The sequence below is a fragment of the Podarcis muralis genome, chromosome 6 (assembly GCF_964188315.1).
Source record: "Podarcis muralis chromosome 6, rPodMur119.hap1.1, whole genome shotgun sequence".
Taxonomy (NCBI): domain Eukaryota; kingdom Metazoa; phylum Chordata; class Lepidosauria; order Squamata; family Lacertidae; genus Podarcis; species Podarcis muralis.
In genome coordinates, this window is record NC_135660.1 from 66,427,473 (window position 1) to 66,444,615 (window position 17,143).

At 46.8% G+C, this 17,143-nt stretch overlaps 2 protein-coding genes across 2 annotated transcripts; both read left to right on the top strand.

Moving 5' to 3' along the window:
- The first annotated feature begins 11,532 nt into the window (after positions 1 to 11,532).
- LOC144328100 (uncharacterized) lies at positions 11,533 to 13,230 on the top strand. Its single transcript, XM_077930877.1, has one exon. The coding sequence runs from the start codon at positions 11,533 to 11,535 to the stop codon at positions 13,228 to 13,230; it is 1,698 nt and encodes a 565-aa protein (XP_077787003.1).
- Positions 13,231 to 14,997: 1,767 nt separating this feature from the next.
- On the top strand, positions 14,998 to 16,853 carry LOC144328101 (uncharacterized). Its single transcript, XM_077930878.1, has 2 exons — positions 14,998 to 15,397; positions 15,767 to 16,853. The coding sequence occupies exons 1-2, from the start codon at positions 14,998 to 15,000 to the stop codon at positions 16,339 to 16,341; spliced, it is 975 nt and encodes a 324-aa protein (XP_077787004.1). The 3' UTR covers positions 16,342 to 16,853.
- The last annotated feature ends 290 nt before the right edge of the window (positions 16,854 to 17,143 follow it).

Sequence of the window (17,143 nt, forward strand, 5' to 3'; positions counted from 1 at the left end):
TTAATTAGCACAACAGATTACAATGCATGTTAAAGCAAGTTTGCGTAAGAGACCAACAGTGATGAGCGAAACCTAAGTGCTAGGACTTCAGCCACCCAGCATGAAGCTTTAACAAGCAGGCAAGTCAGGCTTTTAAGTTGTGCAAAAAGTCTGAACGATCATATTAGATAGGTTCACGCATTCATACATAGTGTTGAATATTTACAATCACAGTCCGCAAAGATGATATTTACCATGTCCAGGGAACAAACCCTTTCCATATACTGGGGAATCTGTTCCAGAATCTTAGCATAGTACTTCTCATGTCTCAGTTATTAATTGGCATATTTATAAAATGAAGACGCAGGAGTAACTTGAATGAACTCTCCCATGACTAACAGTACAATCTGGTACGTGTTTATTCATGCCAGAAGTAAGCCTCACTGGTTTCAAGTTGGGTTTATTTCCAGGTAAGTGTGGAAAAGACTGCAGCAAGGGTAGCCAACATGATGTTCTCCAGATGTTGCTGGCCCACAGCTCCCATAGTCTTTGGCTATGATGGCTGAGGCTTATGACAGTTGGATTCAAACAACATCTAGAGAGCTCCGCATTACCTACTCCTAGACTGCAGCCTCAAAATTATAATCTGGGAAACTCACGCCTATGAAGAAAGGAAAAACCAACTAATTTATTCTGTTGGTATACACCGATATCCTTTCATCTCTTCCAGCGGTGTTGCTTTCCTCCTGATTTACATGAGAGGGTGTGACCCAATCAGGTCCAACAACTGATGCTCTTCCTAAATGCCTGCATTCCTGGTCTGAGCAGTATACTTCCTTTCTCCATCCACTATTTTCACTTGGGTTTCCTCCCCATGGAGAGTGCTACTAGCTGGAAATCCTTAGCACCCCAGATGAGCAAAAGTATAGCAGGAGTGCCAGAACGAATGTAAACAGAGAATTACCTTATTACAGCTGCATGTGGTGTTATAATTAAATAAGACTGCAGCAGAGCCACTGGTGCATCACATGCGCCACAGTGTCGCCAAATCTGCAGATTTTCATCCTTACTTTTATTAAGCATGACGATGCCCAGCAGGATCTATTTTGTCTGATTATACTCGACTGGAGAAGAATAGTAAAAGGCAAGATAATTAGAAATATATGCCGAAACAAAGGATGTGTCTACAATTCCTTTTTTTCCAAGGCTTTGAAATAGTTCAAATTTCTCAGTTGGCTCATATGTATACGGAACCCAAAGGATGTCTTAAATTTAGACATATGTCTTCAGTCTGTTTAATGTGCCAGAACAAAAAACATTGCTTGAGACCACCATGAATTGATCTCCAAGTGGCGGCTTGACAGAGTGATCCTAATTTTTAATATGCAACGCATGCCATCATCATATATCTACAGATCTTTGCGGAGGAAACTGCTGCAGCCTCTTGTTCATGATATTTCTGAACTGCTGTAAGTTTTCCCCACTCCTCCCTGTAGTAAAAACTAGGAAGTCTTTGCTGACATTCTCATATGAGATCTTAATTTTAGAAAATCATTTCTTTGAAACACACAAAACAGCAGCAGCAGCATACCCATACTGAACTATTTGCTGTCTTCCAATTATGTGGTTTCTCAACTTACTGAATGAGTAAATTAAGATAGACATGTTTGTGTACAAAATGATAGCCGTTTAGCAGCAGTAGTGGCCACAAAGGCAGAAAAAAACACATATGGATGGAAGCTGTCCATGATGCATTTAGGCTGATCACCAGGCCAATAATACTTGCTCCCACCCAGAGGACAATGGCTGTGCCTTGTTTTCTTTTCAGGCTCCATAAATAAAGGCCAATCCATGTGTTTTACATGTATAATCAAACAAGCAGATTTCCTTCTAGCAGTTAGTACTGGCAGCGGTGACTGGAGAGAGCCCCAAATAGACCACTTACCGGCTGCTATGGGGGGCAGTGTTTGTGGTCTGGCATGGCCCCAGTGGTGACTGGGCGGACTTCCGGTGCCGGCGCAGACTGGAGGAGGATACCACTTCCTTCTCCCTAGGCTTCCAGGGCCTGCCCACAACTGCAGCTAATTGTGGGCAAGCTGAGGGGCATAGCTTCGGAAGTGGACCAGAGGGGAAACCTCTTTCCTCTGGTCTACTCCCTGCCTATATAAGCTATATAAGCACCTGGGCTCAGTTAGCGCTGAATTCCCTACCATCCCACACTTAGTGTTATGTTCCAGGTCTCAGAATTTTTCAGCTACTGTATTCGGGGCCAGGGAGGAATTGGTCTTCAGACTGCATTGGACTTGTCTGGGGCTTTTGCCACAACCTGATAGCAGTTAAGGCATAGCGTGGGATTCTTAGTCAAGGTGGACATCCTTGGAGTCCCACCCATTGTGATCCTAAGGAAGCAGGGTATTTGTCAGGGACTGGGCAGAGGAGGAGTGGTGGAGACCCTTCCATGGAGGAGAAAGAGGAAGACAGCATAGATTTACAACGGGGTTTGAGGCAGGTCACAGCTCAGAGGCAGATGAGGGGGAAAAGCTGGGAAATCATGGGAGAGCTGGAACAACACGTTGTCATTAGAAAGCATTCCAGATCCTCCATCTCCCAGAACCTGATGATCCTTAAAAGTAGGAGAGCAAAGAGATCAAAGACAGAGGGCACGTAGAAGCACCCGTAGAGGGGGTGATGACGATGACGAATGAGGAAGTGGGAGAGACGGGGCAGTGCTGGTGGAGATTCACTCAGAACAACACCCAAGAGGCTGGGTTCTATAGCCTCTCTCTGTAAAGACTGAAATAAAAAAAGGACGGTAAGAAACTTTTCCTTGTCTTTATACTTTTCTGGGCAGCCAGCCGGGAGCCGCTGACAGCATCCTGACAATATCCCACTAAGGCAGCCTTTCTCAACCTGTAGGTCCCCAGATGTTGTTGAACTACAACTACCATCACCTCTAGCTAGCAAGGCCAGAGCTCAGGGATGATGGGAGTTGTAGTTCAACAACATCTGGGGACCGACAGGTTGAGAACCGCTGCATTAAGGGGATCCAAGGGGAGGTGCTTCTGTCCAGATGCCCAAATGGTGGCTGATGATGATCTCAAAATGGTGATATTTGATGTATGCCATAGGGCAAGTCTTAACCTTGGTTAACCCTGCCAAACAATCAATCAGCTGTGGATTCATTGATACTGGATACACACCCAATGCCTGCCAAGATCCTTAATCACTCAAGTTGTGGCCTATTTTATGCCAAAGTGATTGAACTATGCAGGGCTGTCTTAAGCATATGCGGCGCCAGGGTGCACAGATCCGCCCGGCGCCCCCCCCAGGTTGCCCAGAATTGTCCACCTTTTTTTAGCAGAGAAGCCCAGCACAACAAAGCAGCCCAAGGAGCGCTCTGGGCAAGCCGTCGAGGCGCACACGGCAGAGCTGGCCAGCCGACTCAGCGGCAACAGAGAAACCCAAAGCAGCGGCGCCACCTCCTCTGTGACCTCTTTCTTTTGAAGTAAAACTGCTCACACAAGGAGACCACTTACATATGTCACTAAGGTGGCTACAGTGATATTGTTGTTGACCCTTCTTAATCTGTTCTTTGCTAAATTCAAGTTTTAGTGGGCTATAGGACAAGGAGCAAAGAAAAAAAAAGCATTCTGGGAAATATAGTTTGTTAAGGATAGTGAGAATTGTTAGGACAGCCCTGTTTCCCTCACAGAATTACTATTCTCAAGCGTGGTTTAACTATCAATCCCTCTTCTCAGAGAACTCTGCAAGAGTGTATCTTTTCACTTCAACTCTTGTTTGCTTCCAAGACACAGTTGAACTGGATAACTATTTTATTTTTAAAAACTAACCCTATGACACAAAGATGGCACCTGTAGCTATAAGTGGTCTCTGGCCTTGGAGCCATTCCTGGTGCCTCCAGGAGCCAGCTGGGAGATGGGCACCTGGGTTTTCTGCTAGGAAAGGAACCACAGGAATGAAGAGGATGATGCCTGTCCCTTTACCTGCAGGTATGGATGGGCAAGTATATCAATTTCAGTTTCTCATTTTTCCAATCTCCAGTTCTCCATATTTCCACATCACTTTGTGATTACTATTACTATTTTAAGAAAAGCACTCATGAAAATTCATCAGCATTTTTGTGCAAATTTCTTCCACAATACACATTTTACAAGTGTGTTTGCCTAATTGTAGACCAACTTGCTTAACACAAACTGGCAGAAAGTATTTTAGATAAAATAACCAAGCATGTCAAAAAACAAGGCTTTCTGGAGCAGAAGCAGCATGGCTTTTACATAAGTAAATCCTTTCTCACTAGCCTGTTACAATTTTTTCTTTATGCATCTTTACCTAATGTTCACATTTTTGAAAAAACAATTTCTCTTAATATAATGCTTTTTTGAATGCTATTTTACTAATATATGCATTTTGGTGCACACTTTAGTGTGTTTACACACACACACACTTTACATGGCTGGAGAACTGCATTGCAAAATTCAGATAAGTTCAAATTTCAAATGGTAGCTGTGTTTTGCATTGCACATTGTTTCAGAAAATATGGATTTGGTCTTGTCAAACTGCAGCAAAAGCTTTGCTTCAGGCTTAGTGTAGTAATACTTTCAACAAAATTAGGAGGAAAATTTTTCTGTTTTAGATAAGAAAACACACGGCAGTTCTCATCAACTCACCCATGGACCTTAGCCCTAGAAGGGACCCATCCAGTTATCTGTTCTTAATATGTTAGCATGCATGCATGCATGCTAGCAATTACTTTTCCATATGTTCCTCTGAGATTTGATCTGCTGATAAAACATTTTGTTCAGCATGCAGCACTTATCATGTGAGGTCAGATGGAGGTAGCACATCCACTTCCTGTTGACTGTTTGCTGCCACACTTCCTCCACTATTACACAAACAGTTGGACACTAAGCATCCTGTTTAAGGAGGTTTTAAAAAAAATTCCGGAAGTGTCGCTTACACAGTGTTGAACCATGTGGCCCAGAGTCCTTTCCAATGGGAAGCTTGCTGTAGCACTCTGCTGTATTGATTTAATTCTTTTGTAGTCCCAAAGACTCCCCCTCTGTGTCTGTACAATTGCCAGACCAAGAAGATTAAAAAAATAATCACATCAATCTCATTAAGAAGCAGTATCTAGGCACATCCGGTTAAGAGCTTGCTTCTACTTTTTTTTTAGCATGATTGCATTAAAGGCAGTGTTCAGTCAACTGAGGAAGGAATAGGAGACCTCTCAGCTTTTTATGGTGTCTATCACCTTGTACCAAAAGCATCTCAGTTTAGTGTTTCTGCTTCTACAGTTTCTTTTTTTGCTTCTGCCTACATTCTTATCTCAGACAAAACACTGACTCGCTAGTATTCCTGATCTTCCACTGGAACGATTGGCCTTTCAATATGCCAGACCTTTGTGGAGTGCTGCAGTACAGAGCTGCCTGTTATTATCATTATTTTTGTGGGGATGGATATTCCCAAAACCTTAGAGGTGCTTCGATTGTTTCAGTACAGCTGGGTTACCTTTTCATTTGAGTTTCGTGCTCAGTGAAAATTATTTACTTTCCCATAACCCTGCAAGAAAAGAAGTCTCAAAACTGGCCTATAGCTACGTTAGCTTGTTATTTAATATAAAGATATTGAAAAGGTTTGAAATGCATGCATTTTAATTTGGCTTGGTTTAGCATACACACACACACACACACACACACACACACACACACACAGTGGCGTATTCCAGGTATATCTTGTCCTTTCCCTTAAAAAAAGAATCTATTTCATTAGTGTATACTTGCAATCAGAAGTGCACAGAGCCCTTCCCTCAATAAATTGGGAGTGCTTTTATCATGTGCCCAAACACCAATTCCTGGATATGTAGTGATTTGTTTGGCACCATTAATGTTAGACGTTCCACCACCTTTTGGATATTGTTGGTCAAGCTGAACTGAATATGCACCCTCTTTCACAGGACCATTTATCACCCCCCAAGAAATAGGAGTGGGATGTCTGGGGACTAGGAGGGTGGAGAGGTGAACGTTACAAATGTTCATCTTATCATAATTATAAGGTTTTTCTCTTTATTTTAAACAAAAGACTGGTCTTGATCCCACTTTGGAATGCCCCTGAAATGACAATAAATAGGTAGGTTATAGAACTGAATTCAACTAAGCTGCAGATGAAGTCTCACAAATTTAAGGATTCTATTGCTTTGCCTACTATAGTTTATAAAACAGGAGGGGAAATTGCAGGCGAGAAAAACACATGAAACCATTTCTTCCATGTGGTTCTGGCATTTTCTGTGCAATGTCATCTGATGGAGCGGGGGGAAAGTATTTAAATATAATTCACGGGGGAGGAGAATGATTTCACTGAATGTATTGTAGGAGGAAGCAGTTTATAGGAATTATCTGTGGTTTACAAGAAAATAATCCTTTTGGATGAAACATAAAACAAACTGACAAACTAAATAAAACAATTCCTCTGAACTGTGCTTTCCTTTGACAGTTTAAAAACCATCTAAGCTCAGGGAATGTTGAAACCAACGTGAATACTTTTCCTAAAGGAGAAGCTGAAAAACAATATTCTTTCAGTGGATCATCTATTTTGAAAATTATATAGCTCATGGCCACTGTTTAGATAATTTCTGTTGTTTAATTGACTGGTTTATGTCATAGCATGCAAGTGTCCTTTGTGGCTGGGAATGCCTTTTAGCAGCTTCATCTGGTTCACCAGCTACTGCCATTCCTGAACAGGGATAGCCTAAACACTATAATCCATGCGCTGGTAACCTCAAGGCTAGATTACTGTAATGTATTCTACGTGGGGCTGCCTTTCAACAGTCATTGTAGACAATACTGGGCTTGGGTCTGGTAGTGGTCTAGTTCAGTACAGGCAGTTTTCTATGTTCCATTGCAAAGTTGAAGAAAAGTAAGATAGAAATATAAATATAAAGATCCAATCTGTTTTATAAGACAACACCTCATTTTCCCCAAAGACACCCAGGCAGTTCAGTTAGTTTTCTTAAAGCCTGCTGTTGCCCCAAACATATTGCACACGATCCAAGGCACCATGTAGCAGTTATTTCTAAGTGTTTGTGATCACTTAGAATCCTATTAAGGGCTGCAACAGTTCAACTGTGCATATGGCTGGGCAACCAGGCACTCCAATCAGCTTATAAGTATATCTTATTGGCTGGTGCAGGATTTGACAACAATAAATGTCTACCAGCTCCATCTGGTACACCAGCTGAGACCCTACCTGTCTGCAGACTGCCTCGCTAGAGGGGTACATGCTCTGGTTATCTCTCGCTTTTTGGGAGCCAGGAGAGTGGAGTTTTCACTAAGCACTCATCTTTTGCAAAGCCAAAACTCTGTGGAACTTAAGAGCTCATAGGAAATATGTCTTTAATTATCAACAGTATAAACCACCAGCAAACAGTACAGAAATTAAGGAAGGAAGGAGTTTTATGTCCTAATTTAGTGGAGGGTTTTTAAGTTGTAGCACATAAGTTTGCAATCCCACTGCCATATATATTTTTTAAGGGTGCAGCAAAAAGCATATGCATTGGGTGGTAATGGGGTTTTCCTTAAACAACACATTTCCTCTGTATAGCTAGCATCCTTTATTCTACTATAAGCAGCACATCCTGCAGTTGTGACTTAACATGTACATTTTTAATTATTTAAATATAGGCCAGAGCAGGACTGAGACCACGGTGTGCAGAGAGAGATACAGTGGTCCCACAAAAAATCCCATTTGAAGCTGATATTAGCCATAGCTATCAATGGAAGGTCCCCACCCAGACATTATTAGTGGGACTGAGGTGCCTTGCAGGACATCTTCGGGAGAAGAAAAGGCTAAGGAGTGAATCCTACACCATTCCAGAGTGGAGCCCCTATGACGGTTGGGTGGCGTCTTGTACACCTCCTACTGGCAACTCCTGCAGCCAAGCTGGTGCCAACTATAGTGCTCTGCTTTCCTTTGGACCACATCAGTAAAACCAAGAGAGGGATTTTGTCGTCTGGGGAGCCAGGACCTCTATACACACTGCCCGGGCTTGGTTTGACTTCACCCCTGGAGGTACAGTCCATTGTCTCTTGAGACAGATGGATGCCAACAAGAGGTACATCAAGGTGCAAATGAACTTGACCCTCCTCCCCAGACCCTACAGTTGCAACCCTGCTCCCTCATGACTGATGTAGTCTGAAATTGCACCAAGACACATTTCAGAACTGCTACCTGCTATTATATAAAAGAAGAAACACTGCATTGAGGACTGTTCTTGCCACTGGCAGATGCTGCGAATAGTAGTTTTGGTGTTCCTGACATCGTGTGCATTGGTTATTTGAAGCTAGTTGAAGCACTATTCTCCTCATCTATCAACTGACTATTCTGCTTAGCATTTTTCCATTGTGGAAATGGGAATTCATTGGATTATTGAGTCAGTAATAGACTCTCCAAATCACGAGTGATTTATTTGCTTCATCATAGTCATTGATTTGTTGGACAATGACTGATGGACTCCTCTACACACACTAACCTACATTAGAATCCCCATCAGTAACAAGTTAACTGCTTAACTATGTCAAAAGACAGCCAACATCCATATATATGCAAAACTTCCAACTCTGAAGCATATATGGCATATAGTCTTTAAAAGGATATATGAATTTTGTGCATGTGTGTGTGTGTGTGTGTGTGTGTACATACATACATACATATATACACACAGCTTTTTTCTGGGGGGACGCAAGGGTACACATACCCCTAAACATTTTGTGAATCTAAGTTTGGCCTCATTGAGGAGCAGTATTTCAATAAGAGTAGGAAAAATGAGAGTACCTCTAAACATTCTTTTAGAAAAAAACACACTGTGTGTGTGTGTGTGTGTGTATTTGCTCATTGGCTTGCATGAATGAATAAAGAGGCAACATATTATGGCTACTCACATCCCCCCCCCCCATCTTTTCTGTAAGCAGTAATAAAAAGACATTTCAAATGTATGCATTGTGTTATATCCCTTATGGAAGGCCTACACACTGTGTGCTTTGTCACTGATGGATTTTAATTTTATGGTTGCAAGCAACAACCTGCAACAACCTAGTAACATTTCCTTCCGCTGGTCTTCCACACATACCCATAAAAGTATTACATCACACATGTTCTTCCTCCACCATATGGACAACATACAATCAGGAAGTAGGCCATCATTTCACTGGCCTTGTTGGTAACATGGTTACATTCCTTTCATGGTGATCAAGCTTTTCCCTCCATAGAAGGAATTCTATCAAGAAATACAGAAGCATCAAAAATGTGATCCAGAGCTTACTTAGCTAATCATACTGCTCTTTGCTGTATGTATTGGGAATTGCCCTCTTTCCTTGTACACCTTCGCCACACTGTGTGTGTGTGTGTGTGTATTATATGTGCACATAGTGTGTGTTTATGTGTGTGTAGATACAGATATACACTGTAGTGTAAAAACACTAGTAACATATTATGCGGAAAGTGCTGCTTTAGGCAATATATATAGTTTGGTGATAGAACTAAATGGTCTATCATGTCCCCTTCAAGTTAAAAATTATTTAAACTCTGAGCAGCTTGCAACAAGCAAGAACAACAGACTGGGTGGAGTTAGGATGGTATGCAGGGGTGCCAACTGGAATAAAATATTGGGGGAGGAATGAAAGCCTCACCCCATCAACTTCAGATGTGACTGTGTTGGATTTTCTTAGCAATTGGCCATTTATATGTAGATTTAATTTAATAGCACTATAATCCCTTTTCCCAACTAGTTTAATAAAGCGTGTTCTCCCTAACAGAGAGCACGTGTTGCGGTTGGGAACAGGCCACCCTCCTGTGACTAGGCAAATTTAGAATCTTGGCCACTTAAACGGTTAAATTGGGTTGCTGGGTGTTTTGAGTGTTACCATTTTGGAGGAGGGGTCAGAGTCTATATATACAGGGGCCAGACTTTGGCACGGCCTCTTGGCCGTTTTTCTCGGATCACGGATCAAGGAGCAGCCAGCGCTTGAGCCGGTTGTATTTGCTAATTTAATTCATATCCTTCTAGCCGCTTTGACCTCCTCTCTCTCCTTCACCCTCCCCTTCCTTGTATTCTTTCCATCTCTACTTTCTTTTCTCATATTTTCCTTGTGTTGGGCCCTGGGCTTGTATTTTCGAATTTTATCTCGAACTACCCCTGATTGCACAGAGGCTGAGGGTGGGGAACCCCCCCCCAGCCCGGGGGAGGCCTTGCCTCCCCGGCAACGCGGTTTTCAAAGGGGCCCTGGTGCTTCTGGGGGTGGGAAGGATCGGGGCCGTTTGCCAGGCCCTGGGAACCCACGGTCCATTTGTGAATCAGGGCTTCGTGCCACGACGTGGCTAGGTCCCTTTCCCCTTACAACCGCCCCCCCCCCCATCGGCGCACTCCCGGACGGAGCCCGGGCCCCGGGACGCGGCGCGGCGGCGGCGGCGACCGCCGGAGTGTCCCGCCCCCCCCCCAAGAGCGAGCGAAGGTCCAGGTAGTTTAAAAAGGACCTACCTGGTCGCTCCGGTGTGTGGGAGTGGAAGCGGCGCCGGCCCCGGGTTGGCAGCGGCCGCTGCAGCGCTCCCGCTCTCTGGCGCTATTGCCGAAGAGAAATAAATAAATAAATAAGGAGGCGCTGTGGCCGCCCGCTTTCGCCTGGGCTCCGAGGCGTTTTTTCTGGGGCAGCGTCGCTGCCCGCCATCGCGGCAGTCGGTGCGGGGCCTGCGCAGGCCTCCGAGGCCTTGGCGCGGCCTGCCTTTGTTTGCACTCGATCCTGGGCGCTGTTTGAACGACGCGTGGGTCGGAGGGAGCGCTGGTGCTGCTTGCTGCTGCCGGCTGGCCCTCTAGTGGCCGCTGCGAGCTATTGCAGCCTGCAAGTGCTTGAGCTCCCCCAGTGGCTCAGTTGGTAATAGCATCTCCCTCTGGTTAAGTCAGCCAGGCAGGCTAGAGCCATCTGCTGGTTGGCCTGGGTACTGCACCTGTTTAATTTAATTTAATTTAACTTAATTTTGATTTTGCTTTATTTAGCCTGTTACTTAACCTGGCTGTTTGGGAGTTGAAAGTAATTATTATTTTAGCTCCTGTCATACGCAAGTGAGCCTACCAAGGAGTGCCAGCCTACCTGTGGTGGCTTAGCCAGCTACTGCGCCTCCTCTAATTGCATTGCCACCAGCTAGTGCTCCCTGCTGGCTGGCCTGAAGGGGGTACTGCGTGCATATTTAAAGAAAACGCGTAACTAGATTTTACTTGCTACTTAAATTTATTACTTTTTTTTTTTTTTTTTTTTTTTTTACTTATTTATTTATTTATTACTCTTATTACTATTTACTTAAAAAGTATTAGTAGTTCCCAATTAGGTACAAGTTTTCTTCATAGTTGCGGATAAAGTCAACAGTGGCTCTTGTTGGGAGGTAACTGACTGGCCATAGCCAGTTCCCCCTGACACTCGTTGGCCTTGCTTGGCCGTCTTTGATTTGTGGGACCTTTTGACGGTCAACCTTGTTTCCAAACTAGTAGGTATGGCTCCAAAGAAAGCCACAGCCCGCCCTGGCTCATCTTCCACCGCAAAACGGCCTATTAGAGGCCCTTCCCAGAGGCTGCGCTCACCTGTTTCGAGTCCGCCAATGGGGCGGGTGCAGTCCCTGGTGGCTAGCATGGCCGGTGATCCAGCTGCCTTGTCTCGATTCGCGGAGCAAATGGACGGTTTTCTGCAACAATGTTCCAGTCAGCCGTCAACATCAGCAGGGATGCCTCATCCGGTGGGGGCGTCGTCTCCGGCATCGTCGTTATCTAGCGAGAATGGGGGAGAAGGGTTGTTAACTGGGACTGTGGGAAGTGACCCTCAGTTAACCCGTCCCCGTAACGTACCGGCTACTCGTGGCCGCACGCGGAGGTCTACTTATGCGTCCAGAGGGGCCTCAGGAAGAGGGAACCTTTCGTCATCTTCTGCACGTAGAGGCAGGATTGCCCAGCCCCCTGCCGTAGTGGCGTCCGGTTCTGGTCTCTCACGGGTTGTTTCTTCTCCACCGGCCTCAGGTCTAGCTCAGCCGAACCCCGATTCTGAGTCTTCTGTTGAAGACAGTTTACCAGTTCCTGCCAGTAGGTCTTCAGGTGGAAAGCGTCACAGCAAGGGGTCTTCCCGGAGGCACGCCGGACGGAGGAGGGACGACACATCTTCCTCTTATTCTGCTCCACTTGTAGCGCAGGATCCGGGTGCTTCTCAGCCAAATTCTGACTCGGCTTCTTCTATGGAAGATAGTTTACCAGTCCCGGCCAAGAGATCCTTGGGGGGAAAGCGTCACCGCAGAAGGTCTTCTCGAAAACATGCCAAGCGTAGACGGGCGGACTCTTCTTCATCATATACGGGTACGTCATCTAGCTCTGATGATGAGGCTGATCAATCTATGGAACTTTATTGGGGTTTTGGCGAGACGGCTTCGGGGCTCCCGAGGTGGGCCTGGGAACGGAGGGCAAATACGCACCGTGCTAAGTATGGGGCCGTTCAAGAGTGCAGGGATGGCGTACTAGTACCTGACACTAAGGTCTCTACCAACTCGGCCAGGGACATTATTCCTGGTTCACACCTGGCTACAAAGCTTAGGTCTAGGATACTGAACGGCCGTTACGTTGACATTTTCAAATTGGCCCCGCCGTCAGAGGATCAGGAGAAGGGGCCTTCTTCCAAGAAGCGCCCTGGTGCCGCCATTGGAGACAGGACATTCGAGCATTGGCTCGATTGCTTTCAAGTCTTCGCTGGTGTTGTTGTGGCAGCCTATCCTCGGAGGTCTCTTCACTTGTTTGTCTACTTATCCATTGTTCGCTCTGCCTTCACCAAAGCTGGTGAAAAGGCCGCGATCAAATACGATGAGAACTTCAGGCGCCGAGCGGCAAAGATTCCTACGGCCCGTTGGGATCGTAGGGATCTCGATGTCTGGACCACCCACGTGGCCCCACTCATCGATAAGAAAGCTCCAGAACAGCAGAAATTTAAACCGGCGGCCTTTAGAACTAGCCGCCGGCTCCTATGCTGGGACTTTAACAAGGGTTCCTGTCAGCGGCAGGGTTGCAGATTTGCCCATGTATGCGAGAGGTGCAATGGTTCGCATGCTGCTTCTTCTTGTTTTGGTGGTCGCCGGCCCTTTCGGGGTGGCAGAGGGGGTTCTCAGCAAACCCAAAAACCAACCCCCTCCCCTGCTACTTCAGCAGCAGGGAAATAACGCATTGACCTCCTTGGCATACACCCCGGTTCGCTTGCAGCCCCTGCAACTATGGCTGCAATCTTACCCCAATAGGGAGGCTGCGGTCTATCTGAACAATGGTTTTTCCGTGGGTTTTCGGATTCCTGTAGCCATGCCTCCCGTGGCACAGAATCCCGCTAATCAAAAGTCAATTCGCGAACTGCCTCAGGTTGCTCGTAAGAAGATTGCGAAGGAGGTAGCCATGCAGCGTATGGCTGGCCCTTTTGATAATCCCCCCTTTCATAATTTGCATGTATCCCCATTGGGTATCGTGCCAAAAAAGGCCCCTGGTGAATTTCGTTTAATTCATAATTTATCACATCCTTCAGGCACGTCAGTCAATGACGTTATTCCGTCGGAGCTCTGCTCCGTGAGGTATGCTTCTCTTGATCAAGCGATCAAGATGATCAGGAAGTTTGGCCGTGCAGCTTTATTGGCAAAATGCGATATCGAATCAGCTTTTCGCCTTTTGCCAATTCACCCGGAGGATTTTTGGCTGCTTGGTTTTAAATTTGAGGGCAGTTATTACTTTGACAAGGCAATGCCTATGGGGTGTTCTGTTGCATGTGCCGCTTTTGAAGCTTTTAGTACCTTTCTGGAGTGGGCCCTAAAATTTAAAACAGGTTTGGGCGGAGTCACCCATTATTTGGATGATTTTTTATTGGCCTCGGCGAATGATACCGGCAATTGCGCGGTGTTGCTGCGGGCCTTTGCTGACCTTACACAGGAATTGGGGGTTCCGCTCGCCGCTGACAAGACGGAGGGTCCTGCAACCCAGCTTACTTACCTGGGTATCCTTTTGGATACAGTGGCTCAAACTTCCAGCTTGCCCGGGGACAAGTTAGTCGCCCTCAGGAAGATCATTGAGGAGCTCCTTCCTTTAAGGAAAGTGTCGCTTAGGCAACTCCAGTCACTTTTGGGGCATCTGAATTTCGCTTGCAGAGTGGTGGCTCCCGGGCGCCCCTTCTGTTCACGCCTGGCGCGTCTCACAGTAGGGTTGAAAGCACCGCATCATCGGGTTCGCCTCTCTAGTGGGGTGCGTGCTGATCTTCGCATCTGGCTCGAATTCCTGGAGGAATTCAATGGGGTGTCATTATGGCAAGACACTTTGAACTTGCATAATGATTTCCAGGTCCACTCCGATGCTGCAGGTTCATTGGGGTTCGGTCTTTATTGGAAAGGTCGATGGTGCGCTCAGCGTTGGCCGGCTGGGTGGCAGGGAAGTGCGATTACGCGTGACCTAACTTTTCTCGAGTTTTTTCCAATTGCAGTGGCAGTGCACTTGTGGGTCGAGGAGTTCAGGAACCGTCGTGTCTGCTTCTGGACCGATAACCAGGCGGTGGTGACTGTGCTGGCCAAACTATCATCTCGCTCACCCAGGGTGTCGCCCCTCTTGCGGGCATTTGTACTGCACTGCTTACGTTGTAATATAGTTTTTTCAGCACGTTTTATTCCTGGGGTGTCTAACGAAATTGCTGATGCTCTGTCCCGTTTTCAGATGGAGCGGTTCAGACTTCTGGTTCCAGAGGCGCGGATTCGTCCGGAATATTTCCCGGATCATCTCTGGAACCTTGGCAGCAATTAGTTTTTCAGGGAGTAGCGGCATCGGTTTCCCCTTCTACCCTGAGATCCTACGGAAAAGCTTGGGCTGATTTTCTGGCATTTCTGCGCCAGTCAGCCAGGGGAATAGTTGGGGCCCCACCTACCTCCTCGCAGGTGCTCCAATATTTAGCCCATTTATTCAAGATGGGGCGTGCGGGCAAGACGCTTAGGATGCAGGCAGCTGCTATAGCATTTTTCTGTAAGACATATTTTGACAAAGATCCTTGCGCGAAGTTTGTGGTTCGCAAAGCCCTTGAGGGATGGGGTCGGCTTTGTCCTTCTCGGCCACCTAACCGACGCCCCATCTCTTTTGAATTGTTGAGCAAGATGCGCAAAAAGCTGCGGGTGGTGTGTTGGTCTGATTACGAGGCCCGCCTGTTTTCGGCTGCCTTCTCAATTGCCTTTTTTGGGGCGTTGAGAGTGGGTGAACTAGTGGTGGAGGACCACGGAGATGGTCGCTCCAGGGGCCTTCTACTCCAGGATGTGCAACTATCCCCTTCGGAAGTGGGTATTATGATTAGGCAGTCAAAAACGGATCAAAGGGGTAAGGGGGCCCTCATTCGGCTCCCTGCCACTGGGGCGACAGGCCCTTGCCCAGTAAAGGATGTTAACAATTATTTAGTGGTGCGGGCCCAAGGGGATGGGCCGCTGCTTCTACACGAGAATGGGTCACCCCTTACAAGGCACCAGTTCGCAGGGGTGATGCGTAAGGCTATTCGGGCCTGTGGCAGAGAGGCTTCTGATTTTGCCCCCCATTCCTTCAGGATAGGGGCTGCCACGACTGCAGCTCATTGGGGTTTGTCAGCTGCTAGAATTCAGGATTTAGGTCGCTGGAAGTCGAATGCGTTCAGGGGATACGTTCGCTAACCAGTTAGTGTCTGATATTTTTGTTTTGTGGTTTGTTTTATCCCAGGTTTGTCAGCTGTCCGCATCTGGATGGTGGGGCACAGCATCATCCATTGGGCTGGTGTTGCAGCACGGCAGTCCGGATTGGGTCCAGGTCTCGGCCTTCCTTCACATGTTCGAGTGTCCTGGCTGTCCAGACGAGGAATGCGGTGGTCGGAGTTTTTGCCACGAATTCGAAGGCAGTTGCTCCTGGAAGGGCCGCCAGAGGCTATTGTGGTACAGCTGGGAGAGAATGACCTGGTTTCCATGGACTGCTTCTCTTTACGTGCTGCAATTTTGGCTGACCTGGAGACGCTGCGGGCTATGGTGCCCACTGCCAAGTTATTTTGGTCTAAGCTTTTGCAACGACGTGTTTGGTTGGGAAGTCGTTGCCCGGTGGCCACGGAAAGGGCCAGGAAGCGCATCAATGCGGCAGTTTCTAAAAGGATTGTGGAACTGGGTGGAGAGGTGATCTTTCACCATGAAATCTCCTATCCTGCGGCAGCTCTCTTTAGGGCTGATGGAGTGCACCTTTCTGCTTCTGGGAATGAGGCTTGGCTAGGTGCGGTGGTGGCCAAGCTGAGGTCTTGGCTGGGGTTGTGAGTGGTTTGGCGGTGAGCTGAGGGCTCTATGGCGGTTAGGCACTGGTTAAGTTGGTGCTTGGAGGGGTAAGTGCCTACCCCTCCAAATGAGGCGAATGGGAATTCCGTTAAAGGAAATCCAGGGGCTTGCCATTCTTTCGTCCTTGTCCCCGGAGTCGGACTTGGGCCGTGCAAGCCCCACCGGAACATGAGGGTGTGAAATAATGGTCTGGTTCCCGGCTTTATTTCTCACCCAATACTTGTTTCCCACGCTGGCTTCCGCCGGTGTCCGGAAGACCAGCCCTGTCCCTGAGGGCAAGGACAGGTAGTCGTAACCAGTGCCTAAGCAACCACTCACATTTTTGTATTTGAATAAAGTTGTGGCCAAAATTATGCCAAAAACCTTAAACAAAAACTGATGTGTGAAGTGTGAATTATTGGGGGGCTACTGTGACTCAACACGCAAAGCGTGTTCTCCCTAACAGAGAGCACGTGTTGCGGTTGGGAACAGGCCACCCTCCTGTGACTAGGCAAATTTAGAATCTTGGCCACTTAAACGGTTAAATTGGGTTGCTGGGTGTTTTGAGTGTTACCATTTTGGAGGAGGGGTCAGAGTCTATATATACAGGGGCCAGACTTTGGCACGGCCTCTTGGCCGTTTTTCTCGGATCACCCGCCCTCCCGCCCTTTTATAGGGTGGTTTTTTGTTTTGTTCGCTTGACCTTGCTATTGCCTGTCATGGGGTCGTCCGCCTTGGTGCGGGGGCCTAGTAGGAATTTTGCCATCTGGCTGATTGGCTGGTGCCAGTGGTTTTTGCCTACTAC